The sequence below is a fragment of the Rhinolophus sinicus genome, chromosome 13 (assembly GCF_057876585.1).
Source record: "Rhinolophus sinicus isolate RSI-liver-muscle chromosome 13, RSI-T2T, whole genome shotgun sequence".
In the NCBI taxonomy this organism is placed as follows: Eukaryota; Metazoa; Chordata; class Mammalia; order Chiroptera; family Rhinolophidae; genus Rhinolophus; species Rhinolophus sinicus.
In genome coordinates this window covers 39188483-39207410 of record NC_142513.1, presented here as the reverse complement: position 1 = coordinate 39207410, position 18928 = coordinate 39188483, and the positions used below count along the sequence as shown (strand labels likewise).

Here is an 18928-nt window from a genome sequence, read left to right as displayed (position 1 = left end):
CGTTCTAGTAACCCTCTAGCTTATTACCAATGAAATCCAAACTCCTCACCCTGACCTTAAGGCATCGCACCATCAGGCCTGGGTCCAGCTCCGCCCTCATGTCCTACCTTCTCCCTGCCACCCTCCAAGCTCCAACCACACCTCCTTCCCCCAGTCACCCCAGGGCTCTGTACTTGCTGACCTCTCCTCTGACACATTCCTGCCCCAGTCTTCACATGCCCGGTTCCCTGTCAGCTCAGCATTCTTCCCCAGCACTTGTGCCTAAGGCAGCCCCCACCCCAACAGCATTCTCTGCTCCCTGTTCTAATTTCTTTGTTATTACAATTTTACATTATTCTTATTTTTGTATGTTCCCCACTAGAATGCAACCTCCATGAGGCCACAACTTTGTTTCAATGCTGTACCTATATTCAAGGCTAGCACAAGCACCTATAAGTACCTGCTGGATGGACAGATGAGTGGGTGGTGGATAAGTGAGTGGACAGATGGATGGACACATGGGTGGAAGGATAGGTGGATAGATGAACAAGCAAATTAACAAATGAATGAGCATAGGCTACTTTTAAGTGCATTAACCACTATGAAATCAACGCAACACCATGCAGTGAGGATTCAAAGACCTCGCTGGGATGGGCACTGAGGTGAGTATCATGAATGAAGCATTGTCTGAAATGGTCCGTAAAAGATGGGAAGATGCCACCAGGTAGACACAGGGAAGGAGTTCATTTCAGGTGGATGAACAAAAACACAAAGGAGAAAAAAATAACGAATAATCTGCAGGAAACTAGTCCTACAACTCAATGTGAAAAGCTTTTACCATGAACTTAACAAGCAATTCACCATAAAATATGAACCGTTAACAACATCTCATGTGTGTTTAAATGAAAATAATTAGCCAACTGCCCATGAAGCCTCAACATTTATACATTTCATTAAATTGCAATTCTCCAAGCAAAGACTTAGGTGTTGATCATCCGGAGTTTTTATTCTAGTCCCATCAGTAAGTTGACTGATGAGTAAGACATTCCATGTCTGGTATCCAACAAACCAAGAGAACTATAAATTGCTTTTCAACTAAAAATCTTTAAAGACTACACCACTGCAATCCTGCCCAGCCACTGGGCAATCCACTCATTGAGCTCATCTCTCTTAAGAAACAAGCTATTCCCCTAGCACATGCCTCAAAGCCACTCAGCAGAGGGGCCCGGCATCAGTCACTAATGTATTGAGCTGTTGTTGCTCTATTGGCTTTCCCCTGACACATCTGTAACTGTGTTGGGAAAGCACCATGCTCTGGAAATATTTTCATCACTGCTGTGTATATGGGGGCTGGGTGTTGAGGAACTGAGGATCATTGATGAATGAGAACAGCCTCATATGTGATCTCGGAAATCAAGTCCCGCCATCTTGCTTCCTCGCAGCTGCAGTAACACAGGTTGTAAAGTATTTTTAGACATTTCAGCTGGCTGGAGGGGCAGGGGGGGCAGGGTGGTCCAGAAGAGATCAATACTTGGAGCAGATAAAAATGGCAATGTCTGGTTTCCTCTGGTCTAGTAGTCTCAAACATTAGTGTACCTGACAAGCTCATGAGGAACTGGTTAAAAACATAAATGAACTACTCTTCTGCCTTTCACATCCAGGCATGCCAGGAAGTCAGGTTCAGAAAACCTGAGGTGGAGGGCAGTGCCAAGATTCTGCATTTTATAATAATATACACCCTCAGTGGCTGGAAGCTGGTGGTCTTCACACAGCCCTTTGAGGACCACAACCACCAGCCTTGAGTGACTCTGGTAGTATCCCTGCACATAGCAGCCCCCAGCCCACCAGCACCTTCACTTCCTTGAGGACTTCAAGAATCTAATGAAAGCCTCGGGCTCTCCCAGCAAAAGGCACTCACACATATAGATACACAAAAAACTTGGAAGACAAGCCCAGGGCAGTTCATGAACCCTTAAAAGACCACTTAACCCAATTCACACCCCACTCATTCATCCTTACCTTCTCTTAGAGACCAACTTATTAAAAAAGATAAGCCCCTTTCAGTCAGATTGCACCTAAACTAGGGTATATTGGCGAACACCTCTATGCAGTGAAGTGTTTTATCTACTGGGCAGTCCTTTTGAAAAAAATTATAGTGAGTGCTTCATTTTTTATTTCTATCACTGCCAGATCATTCTTCTCTCTCTGTTAGTAATGCAAATGTTTGAACAAGGCTTCCTACAAAATACCACTGACTAGCCGAACATTTTTCTACAATTGCCTGAGGCTATAAAGCTCCAAATAAATTAGTTAAAAAGCTAGGAATCCCAATTAAAATCTTGAATCTGTGTAATTAAATTATTGTTGTGCTCAATGTATAAATCCACAGAAGGATACATTTTACCTACCTCCTTCAGGAATAAAAAAGATGCTAGTTAATCCTTGGCACGTCAAGTCAGTAAGGTAAGAAGTTTGTTTTTTTAAACACATCCACAAATGAGATTAGAAGATAAAAATAACTACAAATCTGCCCAAAACACATACATACACAGGAACAAACAAATAAAGTCCTTAAACCTTAAATGCACTAACCCATTAGTGCCCTGAGAGAATTGTTAAACGCAAAACAGATGTTTTGCTCTAGTTGGAGATTAGAAATGTTTTGTGTGTCAAAGGTAGAAAAGAAGAATGTCACAGTTTTTAATTTACTAGCCATGTTCCAATAGCAGGAAACAAATCCTTTTCAATTTTTGCAATTTTGGTAACATATGCTATGAATTTAAGAAGGTACGATAAAGGTCAATGAATTGGTCAATCCATTAGTAGGTTCGCAGGCAAAGAGACAAAGTCATGTATCTCCTGGAAAGGCTTCTTTTTAATTCTATGGTGTACCAACTTAGGACAACTGTCTATATGGAAACAAATTAAAATGCTGCAATAAAAGCGATCCCTAGCACCTTCCCAACGAGGTAGAAGCCAGCCTGCTTAGAAACATCTAGAAGGATCCCAACCTTTCCTACCAGCTAGATGTGCATGCCCTGAGCAGGGCACCCCTCCCCCCCACACTGGCAGTACTCAGTTCAGATTCTGGCTGCTAGAGCATCGGGCAGGACTAAGGGAGGTCAGGAGCACACCCAGCACGCACACCCTGCGTTCTCCCCAGTGAGCTGTGCTATTTTCTACTCAGGAAAGTGGATGCTCACACTGAAAGAAAACCAGGGGTGATTCCTATAGCCCAAGAGGTCTGGCAGGTCCCAGGCCCTCCCTGTTGGGAAACTCTCTGTGTATGAGGCGAGATCCCAGGATTCAGGGTCATCAACATGCCCACCATGACACTGTGACAAAGATGAACAAGAACAACAAAAACACTGTAATAAAGAATCTCTTGCTAAGTTCCCATTTTTGTTTTAGTAACAATTGAGAATAAATAAAGCAGCAGTCTCCATCAACATTTGTTCAATAAATGTGACAAAATGAACTAATGACTAGAATAAATGACAGGACCTCGGTACCATTTTGGCAACCAGACCCAGAAGCACACTCTTGTGGCAAGTCACAACATGAGCCTGGCTCAGGCCACGCAAAAACTGAATTGAAAGCAATAGAAATCGGGGAACTAGAATCTGGAGTTCAAGCCTAAAAAAAGAATGAAAAGGAAAATACATACATTAAATAAACGTTCTTCTCCTTCCATCACCATATATTTGATCCCCCTTACCCTCATCTCCCAACCCCCACCCCCCACCCCCCACACAATGGGATTTATAGATGATGTAATACAGAACTGTACACCTGAAATCTATGTAATTTTACTAACAATTGTCACCCCAATAAATTTAATTAAAAAATTTAAAAAAAAAAATGTTCTTCTATGAAGAAATGTACACTTATGGGCTTCAACATAATTATTCCTGATATTCAGAATACTTCTGAGATCAACCAAGATGGCACAGTAGGCAAACTCTGTGTTTACCTTCTCTCACAACCACATCAAAATTACCATTAAACTACAAAAAAACCATTATTGAGAATCGCCTAAAATCTTGCTGAACTGAAGCCCTTCAACTAAGGACATACAGAAGCCACCTCCAGACTGGTAGGACGGGCAGAGACGCAGAACCGGCTGGTCCCACACCAGGGTGTGACCGTTAAAGATCGGGAGAGCTATTTTGGCTGTGGGGGTCCCTCCCATCCCCCAGATGAGCGAAAGGTCCCAGCCCCACCCCAGCCCAGGGTTGCAGGGAAGGGGAGAGAAGTCCCCATAATTTCTGGCTGTGAAAACCAGCAGAGATTGTCACTGAGTGAGACTGAGTGAGGCTACACTCCCAGGAGCTCCTTTTAAAGGGATCCCGCGTGGACTTACCCACCAACAGAATCACTCATTCTGAGCTCCAGTGCTGGGGCAGCAACTGGAAAGGTGTCAGGGAGAAATGAGTTGTCTGGCTTGGGATGGGTGCTGGAAAGGCGTCTTTCTATTGGACGGGGGAGCTGGCAGAGGCCATTGTTTCTTTTTTGAGCCCTCCCCCTTCCCGGCAATCAAACACAGGTGGCCGCCATATCTGAGTCTCCGCCATTAGTTCACCGCACCCTGGCAATTCGAGACCCTGTCCCACCCAACCTTTAGGCACACCCAAACCGCTTCCAGTGGCTTTTTCATACAAACGGCCTGACTTATCTCATGCTGCAAACTTCCCTAGGGTCTCTCAAAGCTTCTTGGAACCCAGACAAGCAGAATCTAGCTTGAGTGTGTCCTGTACCTCTAGCTAAGCAGGCCCTAAGCGCAGCACTAGTGGCAGCCAGCCTTGGTTCGTGGCTTGGCCTCTCAAAGTGCTTCCAAGAACAGCATGGGTGGCAGACATCTGCAGATTTCTTTGTGGCTCCTGCTGGGTGGCCCCAGGTGGGGCACAGGCTGTGGCTGAACTTGGCCTATAGGAGATACCCTCCAAAGTGGTTCTGGGGCTGGTGCCCCCAGTGGCCAGCTTCAAAACGAGCTAGAGCATTACCCAGCTGCCTCCTAGAACGACACACCCAATGGCTGGTTTGGGAAGACACCAGAAGCTTGCTGAGGCAGATCCTGCTCTGTAGGGTCAGCCCCTGAATAATAGCTCTTCCACTGTAGTCAAGGTCAGTCCTCACAACCAGTGAGCCCAAGGGTCAGTCCCTCCCATTGATGTGCAGTTAACAACCAAGGCTCAACCACAAGAGGACAACCCACACAAGATACCTGGAATGCGTGATTTAGGTGACCAGAAAGAGTGCGCCACTGGGCCCAATAGCACACCGACTACATAAGGCCACTCTACTAAGACTGGAAGACATAGCAGCCCTACCTAATACAAAGAAACAAACACAAGGAGGCAGCCAAAATGGAGAGACAAAGAAATATGTCCCAAATTAAAGAACAGAACAAAGCTCCAGAAAAAGAACAAAGCAAAATGCAGATAAGCAATCTATCAGACGCAGTTCCAAACACTGGTTATAAAGATGTTCAATGATCTCAGGGAAAACTTCAACAGAGAGATAGGAAGCATAAAAATGGAGATGGAAACCATGAAAAAGAACCAGTCAGAAGTAAAGGATACAATAACAGATAGATTAGATGAAGAAGAGGATCCTACCAGTGATGTAGAAGATAAGGTAGCAGAAAACACCCAACCAGAACAGCAAAAAGAAAAAAGAATCAAAAATATTAAGGAGAGTTTAAGAGGCCTCCAGGACTACATCAAGCAAACCAACATTCGCATTATAGGGGTACCAGAATGAGAAGAGACAGAGCAAGGAATTGCAAACCTATTTGAAGAAATAATGACAGAAAATTTCCCTAACCTGGTGAAGGAAATAGACATACAAGCCCAGCAAGGACAGAGAGTCCCAAACAAGATCAACCCAAAGAGGCCCACACCAAGACACATCATAATTAAAATGCCAAAGGTTAAAGATAAAGAGAGTATTTTAAAAGCTGCGAGAGAAAAGCAGTTAGTTACCTACAAGGGAGCCCCCATAAGACTGGCAGCTGATTTCTCAACAGAAACTTTGCAGGCCAGAAGAGAGTGGCAGGAAACATTCCAAGTTATGAAAAGCAAAGACCTACAACCAAGAAGACTCTACCCAGCAAAGCTATCATTTAGATTTGAAGGACAGATAAGAAGCTTCCCAGACAAGAAAAAGCTGAAGGAGTTCATCATCACCAAACCAGTATTACAAGGAATCTTAGAGGGACTTCTTTAAGATGGGAGGGGGGTTAAGGATGGGTGAAACTGAAAGGGATTAAGAAGTACAAATTGGTTGCTACACAGTAGTCATGGTGATGTAGGGTATAGCATAAGGAATATACTCAATAATATTGTAATACTAGGTATGGTGCCAGATAGGTAGTAGATCTATCACGGTGATAGATGTGAATGGGGTTAGGGGCAGGGTGAAAAAGGTGAAGGTATTAAGAAATACAAATTGGTAGTTAATACAGTATTGGGAATATAATCAACAATGTTGTAAAGATCGTGTAAGGTGCCAGATGGGAACTGGACTTATCGGGGGATCACGTCATAGACTGTGTAGTTGCTTAACCAATGTGCTATACACATGAAGAGCTGAAGTAGAATAATATTGAATGTCAATTATAACTAAATATATAGGTATACATAGTCATGGGATGTGGGGTACAACATAGGGAAGATAGTCAATGGTATTGTAACAGCTATATAAGATGTCAGAGGGGTAGTAGCTTGGGGGGTAGGTTATCACTTTATGAGGGGTTTAAATGTCTAACTATTACGTTGCTTTGTGCACCTGAAACTAATAAAAAATAAAATAAAATAAAAAATGAATACTTCTCATTAGACTTGTCCCTCAAACTGAAATGTGCATGAATTGAGAGCCAACCTTTGTGCACCATCCATGGGGCTGCTACCTGTGTCCTAGTCTGTCCCCAATTTCACCTTCTGGACTCCACAGCACATATTACTGAAAAGGCTCCCTCTGTCACTGGAAATACAAATAAATGAAACCCAGTGGAACTCTTTTACCCATCCTCCTGTCTACTTTACGTATTTCTTCCTGATCCTACAGAAGCCATGAATGTCTTAGTCTAGACATTTCAAGGTTTCCAGGCACAGGGATGAATACTTGCTGATAAGCCAAGTGTACAGACAAAATTTTAGGTGAAGTGATGGTGATATTCAGAGAAGCATGAAAGCCCTGGCACCATTTTTAACTGGTCAATTTATCCCAGTGATTTTTGTCAATATCCATGTGAGCTAATTCAAAGAAGTATATTTAAAAGTTCATTTTTTCAGCTCCTTCCAGAATTTCAATTTAGTAAGGCTTTCAATTCCACTAAATAAATGAGAATATAAATAATTAATGGCAACACTATAAACTAGGTAGGCCCTGGGCCCCAGGGAAGAGCCCCTTGATTGCAAAATGCCTCTCCTCATCGGGAAACACCGTCCCCCACCCCCACATCTCCTCTCACACATGTGCAACCCCATCCATTTGAGACCCAGAAAATAACCCTGATACACACTAAATAAGGGGAACGTATTTAAGATTAAAACAAGAGCAAGAATAAGTTTCTACCATCAGGAATGGCTAAGATATTGAAATCTCCCACCATCCAGCCACCCACAGAACTCACACTCTAGCAATTTTTTCTCAGTAATAATCAGGATGTTCCTACCAGAACCGTGTTCTTCCACAAAAATGCAACAGGGAGAACAGCTTCTGTCTGGTGGTTCTGCTTCTACTTCTATGCCCTGTTCCCTTTGAAAGTACATCGTTCAGCGCAAGAAGGTACTCTCTCTTCTAACTGCTTCTCACTGTCAGAACCCATCATGGGACCCACACAACAGCCTATAAATGCACTAGGCATGGTGTTGGTGCAGCCATGGGGAAACGTGCAGGGGGGCAGTGGCCAGTTCCGAAAACAGGCAGAGATCTGATTAAGGCAGACAAATACCCAGTTACCTTTACCAGTCTTCATCAACAGCAGCTGCAGCACCCAGAAATAGAGCTCTGAGACTCTTACAAATAAGAATCCACCCTATTGGCAGTACAAGCTTGGAAACAGCAACTGAGAATGCCTCTTCCCCTCTGCATCCTTAAAGGTCACCTAAAACCTCCAGTCCCCTGGGAGGTCTGTCCAGCTCAGCAGCGACAGCAGTGGCATCAGCCTTCTCAGAACTCAGGACGTTCGCAGACAGCACAGTTCATGAGCCCATGACATATAATTCCAAAACCAACTACACACCTGGACTCACCTCTCAGGATGGGCACAGCAGTGGACAAGACTCAGGAAGTTTGAGTTTTAGGAGTTTGAGTTTTAGGACAGATGATGAACAAGGAAACGATCAGATAGCAGATGGTACTAAGTGCTGTGAAATAAATCATCAGAGCAACATGACAGGGAAGCCGGTGGGGCTTGCTTGGGATCCAGGGGGTCAGAGGATCTCCTGTGAGGAGGAGATACTGACAGTGAGACCAGAGCCTAGAGGAAGAAAAGCCCTCAACCTGTTCTCAGAACAGAGAGGAGGCAAGAGTAGGTAAAGTGTAGGGACCGAGGGACAGCTGGCTGTAGAGCAGCACAGACAGCCTACAAAAGCCTGGCCATTCAGACCATGTAAATGACAGGAGGGTACTTAAGAGTGTAACCTAAATGCATTTGGAAAGCACTGACAGGTTCTGAGAAGAGCATGAAATGATGGCCTTGTGACGTGCCCTAAATTGTCATATACTGTTCTTTACCTCTTTCACTGTTAGACCTTCCAGGTTTATGTTGCCCTAAATCTGTCCCTGGGAGCAGGGACCATGTCACAGCACTTCTCTCTCTTCCTCACAGTGCCCAGCACACTTTGCATACTAAAAAGACACTTACTGCATAAACACACACACACACACACAGTTCATTTGTTCAAATGGCTTAAAGAACCTACATTTAAAAACTTTCCAAAAGAATCATTCTTCTGCAACATATGCAGTTTCCACCCTATAGTAGTGAAGGGGAAAATAAAACACTTAGAATCAAAAGCTCAGTTGATAGAAATACATGTTTACCTATCAGTAAAAAGAATTTGGCTGCAGTGTTCCTACCAACACAAAAACAGACAAATTAGCCATTTGCCCATTGAGAACCCCTTCTTACTGAGAATGGAAAGGCAGAGACAGGCCACAGGTAAGGCCAGCAGCCACCATTACAGGGGCCCTTCCACGCCTACTCGTTGCCATCTACTGGACAACTGAAAGACAGATCTGTGGAGTTTTCCAGGGTCTGAGACTTCTGGTGTCAATTAACTGGTACAAACAAGTGAAACTGACACAGGACAGTTCATGCATTTGAGGAGAGAGCTCATAAAAGATTCAAAAATAACTAAAATAAAAGCCTTTCTTATCCTAATAAGTTAGCGTGGCTCACTAAACGTTAAAAAATTGTGCCTATTTGTTTTTATGTTTTAAAGAAGAAAAGAAGAGGTACTAGTTAACAGAAGAATGAAGACAGTGTAGATGCCTGACCACTGCACTGTACACCTGAAGCTGAAACTGAATGATAATGAATGTCAACTATTATTTAATATACATGTATAGTCACCGGATGTGGAGTACAGCATAAGGAATAGAGTCCAGCTCCCAGATGGCTCAGTTGGTTGGAGCGCCGGCTCTCAACCACAAGGTTGCCGGTTCGACTCCCGCAAGGGATGGTGGGCTGCGCCCCCTGCAACTAGCAATGGTAACTGGACCTGGAGCTGAGCTGCGCCCTCCACAACTAAGACTGAAACGACAACAACTTGAAGCTGAAGGGCACCCTCCACAACTAAGATTGAAAGGACAACAACTTGACTTGGAAAAAAGTCCTGGAAGTACACACTGTTCCCCAATAAAATCCTGTTTTAAAAAAAAAGGATAGAGTCAATGGAATTGTAGCAACTATACACAATGTCAGAGGGGTAGTAAATTGGGGGAGGGGTGTTATCACTTTGTTAGGGGTGTAAATGTCTATTACACTGTTTTGTACACCTGAAACTAATAACAAAAAAAAGGAAGAATGAAGATCCTAAAGATATGATGTATTATTCTACCACTTCCAGAAAAATATTTAGAATGAAAATAACTTGACTAAAACTTTTCTCTAAATACAGTTAAAGTAGAATAATAAATCAAAAACTACAGAATAATGAATAAATAAAACCAGAGGGAGCAGCCAGAGGCAAGAGGAGAACCGGGAGAGAACAGTGTCCTGGAAAACAAGGTTCAAGACAGTTTCCAGAGGCGAAGGGGCAACTGTGGCAAGAGCTGCTGAGTGGTCAAGTCAGGTGGGCCTCAGGCCACAGGCATGAAGTAAAGCAACATGGAGGTCTCTGGGGACCTCAGTGAGAGTCTCTGTAGATGAGACCAGTACACTGAGGAGACAGCAAATGGATAAAATAGAGGCATTTCTCAACTGGAGACCCTTGGGAATATTTGAAAGCCAAAGGAAATAAGATGGATGAGTGAAAGAGACAAGAGGACAAAGGGCTTAGTGGAGGCTGCTGGGAAGGTAGAAGGGGAGGGAGGATAGGGAGGGCGGCAATAGCAGGGAGGGTGAGGAGGGCTCCACAACCAGGTCAATCTGGCTCCATAGGCGCACAGTCTGTGCAGTCACAGAAGGGCCCCGCCCTTGGTTTAATGCTTTGCTGTCACTATCTTGAAAAATCTAAAAATTTTTGAAAAAGGGACTCCTATCACTTTTTTAAACATTTTTTATTAGTTTCAGGTGCACAAAACAATGTTAATAGTTAGATATTTATCATTTATGTCCCTTACACAGTGATAACCCCCCTCCCCCCCATCCACTATCCCTCTGACATCGCACACAGCCATTACATTTCCACTGTCTCTATTTCTAATGCTGTACTCTATCACTTTCATTTTGCAAGGCCCACAGCCGGTCCTGGCCCAGGGGGAGGTGCTGTCCTCAGCACCAGGAATGGCAGCTCTGCTACCCCAGCAGAAAGACGGGACAGAGAAGCAGGGTTAATGCCATCCAAGGGCTTCTTTCTCTGTGAAGCAGAATAAGAGTCATGTGCCATGAACAAGCCAGAGGATAGACAAGGGGAGAGAGGTTAAAACTTCACATAGGATGGAGAAATCTGGTAAATTCCACCTTAACTAAGTGTTCAAGGTTAATATTGCCTTTGATAAGGCAATTCAATATCATGTACCTTCTCATATGATGCACTACGAAGAGTACAAGATCACTTTTGTGCTATTTGCTATTCCTGTCAAAATGCATAAACTCAATATAATTATAGGACATTCAAGCTAAGGAACATGCTACAAAACAGCAGACCAGTGCACTTGAAATGTGTCAAAGTCATAAAAGAAAAGGAAAGACAGAGGAACCATCACAGACTGGAGAAGTCTAACTAGATGTAATGTGGGTTATCCTGCAGCAGAAAAAAGACATTAGGAGAAAAACTAGCGAAATTTAAATAAGGTCTGTCATGTAGTTAACAGTACTGTATCAATATCAATTTGAATGTTTTGATCAGTGTACTATGATTATGAAAGTCAGTAAAATTTGGGGAATTTGGATAAGAACTGTATGGAAACTCTGACTCTTTTTTCAACTTTTCCGTAAGCCTCAAATTATTCTAATACATAATAAGTTTCAATTTTCATGTGGATCTCTTATTTGTGATTTCTTTAATGTTATCAGTAATTCTAGGAATCACAATTACCACCTTTGAACTCTAGCACTACTGCATCAGGCATATTCCTGTTTTTCTACCAATCCAAAGAATCAGTAACAAAAAAGGAAGGTTATGTTTCCTGTAAAAATCATGACTTTGAACAGGACATAGTTTTACGTTTATATAATGCTTCCCCACACCTACTGCATTAATCCACTTCACAGCATCCTAGCAAGGAAGGAGAGAGGAAAGTGGGGAGGGAGGAAAAGAGAGAGGTAGGGAGAAAAGGAGGGAGGAAGGAAAGAAGGGAGGGAGGCAGGGAGGGAGGGAGGAACAGGAATGTCCCTTCAGTTCTCATTCATCTGCCTGCCCCCTTCCATGTGTCTCCAAGGCTATTAAGTGGGTGCATTAATTAAAGCCTTTAGAAATGTTAAGTATCTATGAGAACCATACAGGTTAAAAGGGCTATCACTAATTTCCTTTCTCTATTTTAATTAAAATTTTTTCTGAAAGCTTACAGAGTTGGCAGCAAATCCAGGTCAGATAGTGCTTTAGAAAAATTAGGTTTTACAAAGAACATCGGGTGACACATCTACTTACACCTCATATAAAACCCACTCCAGGTAACTATTCCGAATGAGTGAACCGGCCAGTCCAGGACCAAGTGAAGTTGTGCTGCTACTCTGCTGCCCCCCGGTGGCGGGTGGGAGCCAAGGCACCCCACCAGGGAGCCGGAGCCCAGAGGAAGTGAGCTCTGCAAAAGGCATCTTCTCTGGAATCAAAGTCAGGAGGAGACCAGGGAGAAGTGCTGTCCCCGCCTGGCACAGCACTAAGGAGATAAAGTGTAAATACATGCATTCTTGAGAAAACATGTATTAAAATAAATACTAAGTTACTGCAAAGAAGTGTTTTTGGCCATCTTATACTGAGAATTGCTCCAAGGGTCTAAATCAAAGCCAGAGATGTTATAGGCACCCAGGGGACAAACCCCGATTCCAGGCTTACCTGCTTTGGGTCAGAAGTAGCAGCGCCAGGACCTGGGGATTCCAGTTCTATGGTCACAGGCCCATCGTTCTGAATTTGGACTTGCATGTAGGCACCAAACTTGCCATCTGAAAGAGCGATTCAAACAGTTACAAAAGATTGAGACCCCCGAACAGCTCATCTAAAAAGCACACCTAGATCAATGTGATCAGGAACCCGGAGAGTAGGGCTGGCCCACCCCATCAGTAGTGAGGGAAATACAACATTAAACAGCAGAGGTGCCGTCACACACCCTGCAGACTTGGCAAGAATGACAAGATCTGCTAACACCAAGGGTGGGGGGACATGTGGGTTAAGATGACTGTAAAATGGCAGGAGAGTAAATTGGCATAACGACTTGGGATTGCATTTTGGTGTTGTGCCCCGTAAAGTTCAAGTTGAACAAACCCTACAACCTTGGAATTCCACTTTAGGGAGTCTACTCTAGAAACTCTTATACATAGAGAAACACTCAAAGGTGTTCATTCTGGCAGTGTTTATGAAAGAAAAAAGTGGACACAATCTGACTGTCCCTCAGTGTGGAATGAATTCATAAGCTGTACCTTAAGTCTTCCATGGAATACTGCTATATGGCAGCCACATCCATAAACATGTCAAATCTCAAAAACATAATGTGATCTTTAAAATGTAACTGTAACAAGGACACATCACAACATAATTTCTATGATATTTTTAAACACCCAAAACAAGGTATATTACTTATGACTATCTGTGTGCGTGTGTGTGTGTGTGTGTGTGTGTGTGTCTGTGTGTCTGTGTGTCTATCTCAAAAAAACATAAGCAGGAAAGACAAATGCAAATACAGGATAGCAGCAACATTTACACTGAAGAGAAGGCCCTGAGATTTGAGAGAGAGACCTAAAGTACTTGGTGTGATCAAACAATATTGTGAATGTTTAAATAAAAGTTGTTACAGTAAAAGATACATTGTCATTAATCCCCCTCAAAATATTCCCCCTCACTTCAAACACACTTATTCCACCGTTCTTGTCACTTTCTGAAGCAGTTCTGGAAGTCCTCTTTCATGAGTGTCTTTAGTTGTGCTATAGTGGCTGCCTCCATGTCCTGAATCATTTTGACTTTGGGGAAGAGCCAGAAGTCGCACGGTGCCAGATCTGCTGAATATGGTAGATGAGGACACACCACAATGTTTTTATTGGACAGAAATTGCCTTATACCAGAAGCAATGTGTGACACAGAGCATTTTCATGACTGAGGATGATTTATGGCACACTTTAAAACACACCTTGTCTCAACTGTAGCTCACACCTGACTAAGTGCACCGAACAAGTTGAAACTTGTCACACACTGTTACTAAGGTTCAGTGCGCCACTTCCTGTACTGAAGATCGCTGCCTTTCAGTTGGATGGCACTTGGCAGTAGTATTCACCATATTTTGTGATGGGAAAGCCTCCGTGTCACACATCGCTTCTGGTACAGCAATTTCTGTCAAATAAAAACATTACGGTGTGTCCTCATCCACCTTATTCACCGGATCTGGCACTATGCAACTTCTTCTGGCTCTTCCTCAAAGTGACCACGAATGGTAAACGTTGTGAATCGATTCAGGACATGGAGGCAGCCACTACAGCACAACTAAAGACACTCACAAAAGAGGACTTCCAGAACTGCTTCAGAACGATATGATAAGTGTGTTCAAAAAGAGAAGTATTTTGATGAGGATTAATGGCAATGTGTCTTTTACAGTACTAATTTTTTTTATTTTTTTTTTAAGAAGGCTGCAGCTCACAGTGGCCCATGCAGGCATCAAACCAGCAATCTCGGTGCTACCAGCACCACACTCTAACTGAGCTCAACTGAGTGAACTGGCCACCCTGTAATAATACTTTTTTTATTTAAACATTCACTGTATTTTTTTATCACACCTCATAAATGTGACCAACTGGGTAGTCAGTACACAGGTATCTATAATATTTTCTGTATGCTTCATAGTTAAAAAAGTTTTGTACAATTTAAATATAAAGGAAAAGGTTATATAGGAGGCTCCCCCAAAATAACCTCATAAATTGCCCTGTAACTGACCCACAGTTCCACACAGTGTAAGGTAGGAGGGAGGTACTGCTCCCTCACTGTAGGATCCAAAGGCCAGTCAACCTCCAGAAAGCACTGCACTGCAGAGAACTGAGAAGATACTTCACTCCTCACAGGAGGGACTGCCCAGAGCTGGGGGCCACTCATCTCTGCCTGCCCCACATTCCCTCCTCATCCTGTCCCCAGGAATGCATCGTCAAACTGGCCACAGGCTGTCCCAGAAAAGAGCACCACCATGTGTCCTATTCCCAATTATGTTTTAGCACCCAAACCTACTCAATTTTGTCTGACCAATCCCCAAAGTCTGAATTACATTTATAAAGAAAGCCAAGAATATGCTTTGAGAGATGATGCCATGGAATAATCAGAACATCAACTGCATCCATCCAAGGAACTCTCTTAGGTGCTAGGCCTAAACACTGCTGATGACACACCTGGACACTTACACAAGGCAAAACACCAGCTCTGATAAATACAAAATTAAGAAAAGAGTTGGATCCATAGAGTTCAATTAGTATGAGTCCTCAGAAACCAAGAACCCTCAGAACTCTTCTGCCCCCACCCACCATTATTAAGGAGTAAAGACACTATATGAGATCCAGCCCACTTGTGAAAATCACTTGCCACTTTTCACTCACAGCAACTGTGCTAGTAGGCACAGTGCTAGAAACCAAAGACCCAGCTCAAAGGCAGATAGCCTGACACTAATGAACCCCATGGTCTAGTGTGGGGGACAAATGGTCACATGGTGGTAATGATGCAGCACTGTAAGCTCATGAGAGATTCTGGCCCTGAGACCAGAGAAGGGTCAGAGTCCCTACCTTGAGGAATGGGGAGGGAATCAGAAAGGCTTCTCAGATGAAGGGTCCAAAGGGTTCAAGACTTGAAGGGGAACCAAGACTCGGGCTGGAAGAGAGAAAAGGCCCAGCCCCTAACTAGCTCTGAGGCCTTGGGCCAGTTTCTTAACCTCCCAATGGCTGTTTCTCACCTGCATCACAGGGATTCTAACAAGACGACCTATTTACTCATAGTGAAAGTTCAATGAGACTGTAAGCGAAAGTGCTTGGGACAGTGAGTAGCACACGGTGTGTGCAAAATCAGTGTTTGCCCTTCTTATTATGAAAAGTCATGTTCAAGAGGCTCCATACAACCAGAGTGACACTTCCCAAACTGTGTCCTGCCAGGTGTTCCTTGAATAAAGAACGCCACAGTCACATACTTCTGAAAACCACGCTTATTTGAACTCTTCCTTCTAGAATCACAGCAGCATATAACAGGCTCTCAAAACACTCATAAGTAGGGCCGGCCCGGTGGCTCAGGCGGTTAGAGTTCCATGCTCCAAACTCCGAAGGCTGCCGGTTCGATTCCCACATGGGCCAGTGGGCTCTCAACCACAAGGTTGCCAGTTCAATTCCTTAACTCCTGCAAGGGATGGTGGGCTGCGCCCCCTGCAACTAAGATTGAACACGGCACTTTGAGCTGAGCTGAGCTGCCGCTGAGCTCCCGGATGGCTCAGTTGGTTGGAGCGCATCCTCTCAACCACAAGGTTGCCAGTTTGACTCCCACAAGGGATGGTGGGCTGTGCCCCCTGCAACTAGCAATGGCAACTGGAACTGAGCTGCGCCCTCCACAACTAAGACTGAAAGGACAACAACTTGACTTGGAAAAAAGGCCTGGAAGTACACACAGTTCTCCAATAAACCCCTATACCCCTTCCCCAATAAAAAAAAAAAAAAAAACTAAAAAAGAAAAAAAAAAAACACTCATAAGTAGAGAAACCTATTTAGTGTCTTTGCTCTGGTGGTCCCAAACTCCCCCATAAGGGCACGGAGGCCTTATGTCACACAGAACTTCCTTTAAAATGTGAATGACCCTCTGGGAGAGTCTGAGGAAGAGAAAATCAGTGAATGGACACAAGCCCAGGGCGGACCAGCCTGGAGCCTAGAGTGGTTCTGTTCTCAGGTTCTGGGGTCCCTCAGACACCAGACCTGCCACAACATGAGATGACCTCCATGAGCCTCTGCTCCCACCACAACAACCACAGTTTCCACCTCTGATTCTTCCCCACCTAGTATGACTCCTGCCAACGATCCTTAACCTCATGGAGAGCTTTAGCAAAATGGGCACACCAACTGTTGGTTTCTTCAGAGCACAGACAGTAGTGTTGAAAACTGTATTAAAAGTACCCAAGCTGTTCACCATTTTTATAGGCAAGATTAATCTACTTCCTACCGAGCAGCTAAATATGCTCAAATAATGGTGACTTTCCGGGGACCTCCTATCAGGTTAAAATGGCTGTTCAAATCTACGGAGCTTTTGTTTTATCCATGTCAGAGGAACTAAAAAGACATCAGCTGGGAAGGAAATCATGTGTTTAATTGCATGCTAAAATTATGGCTACAATTAGTAGCAAATTTCAGCTGCTGCACTCCTCAGGGATGCTGAAGGCAGATTCAGGAGGAAACGAATTATTTCCGACCTTGAATTCCTGTTGCCAGGATCTATGACATATGCTTCACCATGTTTATCATTCCAAAGCAAGAAATTTTATTTTCTTTTCCTGTTTCTCTTCAGTTAAGAACAGAATTATTATCTGAATCTCCATTTGTACAGACAATAAATCCAAAGACAGGTTTTAAGAGGTCTTAAAATGGCAAAATTTTTTCAGTCCAGATCAAAGAGTAAAGACCCCAAGAAAAACTATATTGGCCAGGGAAAATAAAAACACTTTTTAAAAACAATCAAAAAAATTTAATATTTTATCAATATTTGTCCAGGGATGGTAATGTTGCTGGTACCTATATTAAAATTTTATTATAATTTATAAATTCTAAAAATAATAATAATAATCTTAAAAGACAAAAACATATCTATAAAACTACATCTGGGCTCCAATCATGATATAATCAAGTTGTTCTTATAAATATAAGCCCTGGGGTTCTCTCCAGAGCTGGAGAAGAAGCATGTGTCTGACAGTTTGTGCCACATTTTCAGCAGGAAAACCCCACTGGAGCCAAACCTGCTGTGACGTGGCCTACAGCACAGCTGTCTGAGTCTCTGACCCCAAGTCAAGGCACCCCTTTCACCTGTGTAGGCTGACGTCCTAGTCCCTTTGAACAATGCTTAACTGACTGAGACCACCCTCAAGAAGCCCTCTCTATGCTCATTTGGATCTGGGATGATAACAGGACAGTCGTCCCAGGAGGTCACATGCATGAGGGTGCACCTGAGTTAGTAGGAAGGGAGCAGGAAATCTGATTGTCATTCCTACCACTGTCCACAGGCAATTAAGTGTGGGGGGGAACAAACAAACAAACAAAAAAACACACACACACTTTAAAAGTATGCTATTGAAGAAAAATGGGGAGAACAGAAGACCCAAATTCTTGCTCTCCAGAGCCAGCCCTGCATGGGTGTGACCAGGCTGGGGCTTGGCCTATCTCTGGGGACCAGTACTGGAGACTGAGCCTCAGGCCAGCCCATCTGAGCACATCCAAAAGGCGGCTCCCTCGACCATCAAGATAGATCCTTACTGCCCAGGTGTCCTCTTTATTCTACTTTCTACCTATTCAGGGCCTGGGTAGACGGGGAAGAGGGTGTTACTGATAGAGACCCAACACTTGGTGTACAGGCTGGGAACCAAGCAATGAAGGGAACAGGTGGTACTGGGGGCTTAAAATAAACACATGGCGAGTCTAGGGCCATGCTGCTGAAGGAGTTTGGTCTAGACGCACAGGCCTGCATCACGCCTGGAGCCCGTGGGAGTGTGACTCTGGAGGGCCACGAGCGCAATGGTAGCTCTGTCCACAAGCGTGCAGCAGCCTCCATAAGGGCAGAGTGCTCCTTGGCCCCACCTCCCCAGAGGGCTCAGCTGATGCAGGGCACCATCACTGGGGCAAGGAGTCCAATACAGCAGCCAACACAGCTCAGAGAGCCATCAGCAGAGACAAGCAGTTCGAGTTATGGCATCTCCTAAGTGACTTGGTTGGGAAATATTCTGTTGTCAGAAAAGAGGTACACTACAAGCCTTTAGCCTCTGACAGCTGAGTTTCTCAGAGAGCAAGGGCTAGGCCCAGGTGGGCAACATTAGAACCACTGTTCAATTCCATCCACATTCAGGGTCATGGAGGGAACTGGAATGGCGATCCCAAGACCCTTGTGGCTTCTCCCCAGGCTCAATGCCCCCTCAT

The 18928-nt window shown here is 43.9% G+C and overlaps 1 protein-coding gene across 3 annotated transcripts in view; it reads right to left on the bottom strand.

The window, feature by feature from the left end:
* The window catches only part of DTD1 (D-aminoacyl-tRNA deacylase 1), a 237987-nt gene that overhangs the window by 170075 nt on the left and 48984 nt on the right, over positions 1 to 18928 (bottom strand). For all 3 annotated transcript variants that reach the window (XM_074317642.2, XM_074317641.2, XM_019710738.3), the window contains exon 4: positions 12648 to 12754. In XM_074317642.2, the coding sequence (XP_074173743.1) occupies positions 12648 to 12754 (107 nt within the window). The remainder of the gene's footprint in view (positions 1 to 12647; positions 12755 to 18928) is intronic.